The following is a 7500-nucleotide window of genomic DNA, read 5'->3' on the forward strand; positions in this document are numbered from 1 at the left end:
TGTTATCGTGTTGTTTGCGTGTTGTTTACGCATTATTGTGTTGTTATTGTGTTGTTATTGTGTTGTTATCGTGTTGTTTATGTGTTGTTTACGCATTATTGTGTTGTTATTGTGTTGTTTACGCGTTATTGTGTTGTTATTGTGTTGTTATCGTGTTGTTTACGTGTTGTTTACGCATTATTGTGTTATTATCGTGTTGTTTACGTGTTGTTTACGCATTATTGTGTTGTTATTGTGTCGTTATTGTGTTATCGTGTTGTTTACGTGTTGTTTACGCATTATTGTGTTGTTATTGTGTTGTTTATGCGTTATTGTGTTGTTATTCTGTTGTTATCGTGTTGTTTACGTGTTGTTTACGTGTTATTGTGTTGTTATTGTGTTGTTATCGTGTTGTTATCGTGTTGTTTACGTGTTGTTTACGCATTATTGTGTTGTTATCGTGTTGTTTACGTGTTGTTTACGCATTATTGTGTTGTTATTGTGTTGTTATTGTGTTGTTATCGTGTTGTTATCGTGTTGTTTACGTGTTGTTTACGCATTATTGTGTTATTGTGTTGTTTACGTGTTATTGTGTTGTTATTGTGTTGTTATCGTGTTGTTTACGTGTTGTTTACGCATTATTGTGTTATCGTGTTGTTTACGTGTTGTTTACGCATTATTGTGTTGTTATCGTGTTGTTTACGTGTTGTTTACGCATTATTGTGTTGTTATTGTGTTGTTATTGTGTTGTTATCGTGTTGTTTACGTGTTGTTTAAGCATTATTGTGTTGTTATTGTGTTGTTTACGCGTTGTTTACGCATTATTGTGTTGTTATCGTGTTGTTATTGTGTTGTTTACGTGTTGTTTACGCATTATTGTGTTGTTATTGTGTTGTTATTGTGTTGTTATCGTGTTGTTTACGTGTTGTTTACGCATTATTGTGTTATTGTGTTGTTTACGCATTATTGTGTTGTTATTGTGTTGTTATCGTGTTGTTTACGTGTTGTTTACGCATTATTGTGTTGTTATCGTGTTGTTTACGTGTTGTTTACGCATTATTGTGTTGTTATCGTGTTGTTTGCGTGTTGTTTACGCATTATTGTGTTGTTATTGTGTTGTTATCGTGTTGTTTATGTGTTGTTTACGCATTATTGTGTTGTTATTGTGTTGTTTACGCGTTATTGTGTTGTTATTGTGTTGTTATCGTGTTGTTTACGTGTTGTTTACGCATTATTGTGTTGTTATCGTGTTGTTTACGTGTTGTTTACGCATTATTGTGTTGTTATTGTGTCGTTATTGTGTTGTTATCGTGTTGTTTACGTGTTGTTTACGCATTATTGTGTTGTTATTGTGTTGTTTACGCGTTATTGTGTTGTTATTCTGTTGTTATCGTGTTGTTTACGTGTTGTTTACGTGTTATTGTGTTGTTATTGTATTGTTATCGTGTTGTTATCGTGTTGTTTACGTGTTGTTTACGCATTATTGTGTTGTTATCGTGTTGTTTACGTGTTGTTTACGCATTATTGTGTTGTTATTGTGTTGTTATCGTGTTGTTATCGTGTTGTTTACGTGTTGTTTACGCATTATTGTGTTGTTATTGTGTTGTTTACGCGTTATTGTGTTGTTATTGTGTTGTTATCGTGTTGTTTACGTGTTGTTTACGCATTATTGTGTTGTTATTGTGTTGTTTACGTGTTGTTTACGCATTATTGTGTTGTTATCGTGTTGTTTACGTGTTGTTTACGCATTATTGTGTTGTTATTGTGTTGTTTACGCATTATTGTGTTGTTATTGTGTTGTTATCGTGTTGTTTACGTGTTGTTTACGCATTATTGTGTTATTGTGTTGTTTACGCGTTATTGTGTTGTTATTGTGTTGTTATCGTGTTGTTTACGTGTTGTTTACGCATTATTGTGTTGTTATCGTGTTGTTTACGTGTTGTTTACGCATTATTGTGTTATTGTGTTGTTATTGTGTTGTTTACGTGTTGTTTACGCATTATTGTGTTGTTATTGTGTTGTTTACGCATTATTGTGTTGTTATCGTGTTGTTTTCGTGTTGTTTACGCATTATTGTGTTATCGTGTTGTTTACGTGTTGTTTACGCATTATTGTGTTGTTATTGTGTTGTTTATGCGTTATTGTGTTGTTATTGTGTTGTTATTGTGTTGTTTACATGTTGTTTACGTGTTATTGTGTTGTTATCGTGTTGTTTACGTGTTGTTTAAGCGTTATTGTGTTGTTATTGTGTTGTTATTGTGTTGTTTACGTGTTGTTTACGTGTTGTTTACGCGTTGTTATCATGTTGTTTACGTGTTGTTATCATGTTGTTTACGTGTTATGTTGTTTACGTGTTATCATGTTGTTTACGTGTTGTTATCATGTTGTTTGTGTTATGTTGTTTACATGTTGTTATCGTGTTGTTTGTGTTGTTATCATGTTGTTTGTGTTATGTTGTTTGTGTTGTTGTTTGTGTTATGTGGTTTACATGTTATTGTGTTGTTTACATGTTGTTATCGTGTTGTTTACGTGTTGTTATCATGTTGTTTACGTGTTATGTTGTTTACATGTTGTTATTGTGTTGTTTACGTGTTGTTATCGTGTTGTTTACGTGTTGTTATCGTGTTGTTTACGTGTGAGAAATCAACGTGTATTTGAACTGCTTGGCTTTCCATACTCGCTCCCCGTGTGAAAGCCTGTTATGCTTCTGACTGCTCTTTCTCCAACTTATCCTTTATTTTTTAAATAAAAGAAATCAGATTGATTTTTCTGTTTGTGTATTTATCCGTTTTTGTTGTTAGTTTTGTTTTTCTTCTCTTACATCATGTTTATTCCAAAAATGAAATCACACACATTGATCGCTTTTATGTTCAAACTATGGACCTTTGACTTGTCATAGAAGGAAAACCACAGCTGACATTGATAAACTTAACGATGGCTCAGTTCCATCAAGTATCCCAGTAAGATATTTCAGTGAGTCAGCATGAACAATACCAGGACCTCTCCTAAGTGGAATACAGCCATCATTAATGGTTAGAATACACCTGTGCTTTTCCTACTATGACATGTCAACATGTCTGCCGTGAAAAAGGTCTATTAAACTAAATGTTACTCCTTCACTTTCTCACTTCTCTCAGCTGCAGTTCTCTGTGTGACCAGGCAGCGGCGCTGTTTCCACAGTTGGTGAACTACCTCTATTTGGTCAAGGACTAGCTATGTTGTGAAAATCTTTCAAATTTGTACATTTTCAGTGATTACGCGGACTTATCTGGAAGTCTGCTTTTTTGCGGAGGGGGACCGTGTGACCGACTCCCTGCGGACTGTGTGGCCGGACCAGGGTTCGCTGTTCCGGGCAGCTGCTGAGCAGTTTTCTGATCTCTTGACTGGAGGATTTTTTTTTTTTTTTTTTTTTACTGCAAACCAAGTTAGCTCAACAGCTAATCCTAAAAGTCACGTCACCTGTGCGGACTCGAATTAAAAAGTTTCACGTCAGAGCCGGGACAGCCGGGTGAGCGTTAACTGTATGCCCTTACAAAAACTTTACGTCGAGTGTTTTTGCGCGGGGTTCGTATTTTATGTCGCTTTTACGCAGCCGTTAAGATTTCCGTTAGAGACAGCAGCAAGTGAAGCGTAGCTGTGAATTATAAATGACGGTCCGACCCGTAGTCGTACACGGATACGGTGTTTTTCTGAGGGAAATGTGGTAGAGAGAGACGACAGCTTCGGTGTTCAGCCCGCTGACTTGGCGGCTCTGGGTTTGCTGCTCGTGAGGCCTGCGGGTCGGGCTTCCACCGGGCTTGAGTAGAGCCCGACGCCGCCTTCGAAAGCTCGGAGGCCGGCAGTTGGAGCTGCCACCGCCGGGCCTGCGGACCAAGGTATGGAACGGATGGAAGTGGACCAGTGCGCAGGCGCAGCTGGCGGGGCAGGAGGCGGGGCACTCCGTAGATCGAACAGCGCCCCCATGATCACCAATGTCAGGTCAGCTCCATTCAAAAAAAACATTGGATTCATATTTTCCTTGTTTAAAGAGAGCCATACACATCTAACGAAATGTGACTCTATACTTTTATTAAAGCATAGGACCTATTCTTCAATTCGGCTTACGTTTAATACCCCAAGCAGGCCTTAAAGTAAACTAAAATGTAAGCTTTATAAATGTGCAACACCAAACTCCGTTTGAAAAAACATTGCATTTATATTTTCCTTGTTTAAAGAGAGCCATACACATCTAATGAAATATCACTTTAGACTTTTATTAAAGCATATTACCCACTCTTAAATTCGGCATACGTTTAATATACCAAGCAGGCCTTAAAGTAAAATAAATCCTTTTTTGGCCTGTTATTTTACATTGGAGATGTATTGAAAGTGTGTGTGTATTGATCATTGACTGTAACAGTCTGTGGTATTGATTCATAATTGTAATGTTCAATGTCTAAGAAAGCTGGCAATCACAAAGCATGTATATTGTTACTTCAGATTTTATATACAAAACGTATGATTTGTTTGTTATAGATTAAACTATAATAAACTAACTATTTAAGGTAGTTAGAGTAGCTAACTTATTTTCTGTTGTCGCATTTTAACTCTGTTTTTGTTTGTCAGATATTCAGCCTACAAACCATTCTGGTTCCTAATTAACACTAATGTTGTCTTCCCTGCAACACTGAACTTTTTGGGTTTTCTGGGTATACATTTGGCAATTTTCCCAAAGTTTTTGTCACTTTTTACAACATTATTTTCACTTTTTTCCGACATTGTTGTCACTTTTTTCGACATTTTTGTCACTTTTTTGACATGTTTGTCACTTTTTTCGACTATTTTTGTCACTTTTTCAACATTTTTGTCACTTTTTCGAGATTTTTGTCATTTGTTTGACATGTTTGTCACTTTTTTCGACATTTTTGTCATTTTTTTTTCATTTTTTTTCAACATTTTTGTCATTGTTTAAAGACATTTTGTCATTTCTTACAACGTTCTTTTATAAAAAAATGTATTCTAATGCTATAAAATTGAATTTAACACCCAATATTCAATAGAAGTAATGAACTGATCATTTTTTTTAACTTGTGAAGAGCGTTGCAGGGAACCGTCCACGTTATGTCTTTTTCAAAATTTGGTTGAAAGAAAACCAACAAAGACAACAGGAGGGTTAACAAGTACTCTCTAATATTAGTGTTTATGTTGTGAGTTGCTATAGAGACGGCTGACAAGTTGTATATTTAATATCAAAATACATACGTTAGAAAAATATACGTTAAAATCAAATTCTAAGAACAATATACAATGTTTTTTGTCACCTTTTGTTTTTTTTCTCGATGTTTTGTCGGTTTTTTTTAGACGTTTTTGTCGTTTTTTTTCGATATTTTTACCGATGTTTATTGTCACATTTTTACGATGTTTTTTTGTCGCCTTTTTCCCGATGTTTTTTGTCACTTTTGTCCAAGTTTGTTGTCGCTTCTCTCGATGTTTTAACCCTAATATTTTCTACATGTCTGAGCACGTTGTCGTTGCGTCTCTCTCAGTGACGGGATGACGGTCTTCAGTCCGGTGTCCTCGGCGCGGTACAGACGCAGCAGTGTGTCCATCAACCCCAGCTGCCCTTCACAGGTCAGTAACCTCCACCACAGCTAGTGATGGTACACGGCACAGTCGGTAACTTCCACCACAGCTAGTGATGGTACACGGCACAGTTGGTAACCTCACCCACAGCTAGTGATGGTACACGGCACGGTCGGTATCTTCCACCACAGCTAGTGATGGTACATGGCACGGTCGGTAACCTACACCACAGCTAGTGATGGTACACGGCACGGTTGGTAACCTCCCCCACAGCTAGTGATGGTACACGGCACGGTCGGTAACCTCCCCCACAGCTAGTGACGGTACACGGCACGGTCGGTAACCTACACCACAGCTAGTGACGGTACACGGCACGGTCGGTAACCTCACCCACAGCTAGTGACGGTACACGGCACGGTCGGTAACTTCCACCACAGCTAGTGACGGTACACGCCACGGTCGGTAACTCCCCCCACAGCTAGTGACGGTACACGGCACGGTCGGTAACTTCCCCCACAGCTAGTGACGGTACACGGCACGGTCGGTAACCTCCCCCACAGCTAGTGACGGTACACGGCACGGTCGGTATCTTCCACCACAGCTAGTGATGGTACATGGCACGGTCGGTAACCTACACCACAGCTAGTGATGGTACACGGCACGGTTGGTAACCTCCCCCACAGCTAGTGATGGTACACGGCACGGTCGGTAACCTCCCCCACAGCTAGTGACGGTACACGGCACGGTCGGTAACCTACACCACAGCTAGTGACGGTACACGGCACGGTCGGTAACCTCACCCACAGCTAGTGACGGTACACGGCACGGTCGGTAACTTCCACCACAGCTAGTGACGGTACACGCCACGGTCGGTAACTCCCCCCACAGCTAGTGACGGTACACGGCACGGTCGGTAACTCCCCCCACAGCTAGTGACGGTACACGGCACGGTCGGTAACTTCCCCCACAGCTAGTGACGGTACACGGCACGGTCGGTAACCTCCCCCACAGCTAGTAACGGTACACGGCACGGTCGGTAACCTCCCCCACAGCTAGTGACGGTACACGGCACGGTCGGTATCTTCCACCACAGCTAGTGATGGTACACGGCACGGTCGGTAACTTCCTCCACAGCTAGTGACGGTACACGGCACGGTCAGTAACTTCCACCACAGCTAGTGATGGTACACGGCACGGTCGGTAACTTCCACCACAGCTAGTGATGGTACACGGCACGGTCGGTAACCTCCCCCACAGCTAGTGACGGTACACGGCACGGTCGGTAACTTCCACCACAGCTAGTGACGGTACACGCCACGGTCGGTAACTTCCACCACAGCTAGTGACGGTACACGCCACGGTCGGTAACTTCCTCCACAGCTAGTGACGGTACACGGCACGGTCGGTAACCTCCCCCACAGCTAGTGACGGTACACGGCACGGTCGGTATCTTCCACCACAGCTAGTGATGGTACACGGCACGGTCGGTAACTTCCTCCACAGCTAGTGACGGTACACGGCACGGTCAGTAACTTCCACCACAGCTAGTGATGGTACACGGCACGGTCGGTAACTTCCACCACAGCTAGTGATGGTACACGGCACGGTCGGTAACCTCCCCCACAGCTAGTGACGGTACACGGCACGGTCGGTAACTTCCTCCACAGCTAGTGACGGTACACGGCACGGTCGGTAACTTCCACCACAGCTAGTGACGGTACACGCCACGGTCGGTAACTTCCCCCACAGCTAGTGACGGTACACGGCACGGTCGGTAACTTCCTCCACAGCTAGTGACGGTACACGGCACGGTCGGTAACTTCCTCCACAGCTAGTGACGGTACACGGCACGGTCGGTAACCTCCCCCACAGCTAGTGACGGTACACGGCACGGTCGGTATCTTCCACCACAGCTAGTGATGGTACACGGCACGGTCGGTAACTTCCTCCACAGCTAGT

The 7500-nt window shown here is 41.8% G+C and overlaps 1 protein-coding gene across 2 annotated transcripts in view; it reads left to right on the top strand.

Moving 5' to 3' along the window:
• The first annotated feature begins 3081 nt into the window (after positions 1-3081).
• The window catches only part of LOC116055006 (protein FAM122A), a 9175-nt gene continuing 4756 nt past the window's right edge, over positions 3082-7500 (top strand). The window contains exons 1-2 of one of the 2 annotated variants that reach the window (XM_031306756.2): positions 3082-3957; positions 5505-5589. In XM_031306756.2, coding sequence (XP_031162616.1) covers positions 3857-3957; positions 5505-5589 — 186 coding nt within the window. In that variant the 5' untranslated portion in view covers positions 3082-3856. The remainder of the gene's footprint in view (positions 3958-5504; positions 5590-7500) is intronic. The other variant, XM_031306754.2, reaches the window with a different exon arrangement.

This window comes from Sander lucioperca, chromosome 13 (genome assembly GCF_008315115.2).
Source record: "Sander lucioperca isolate FBNREF2018 chromosome 13, SLUC_FBN_1.2, whole genome shotgun sequence".
Taxonomy (NCBI): Eukaryota; Metazoa; Chordata; class Actinopteri; order Perciformes; family Percidae; genus Sander; species Sander lucioperca.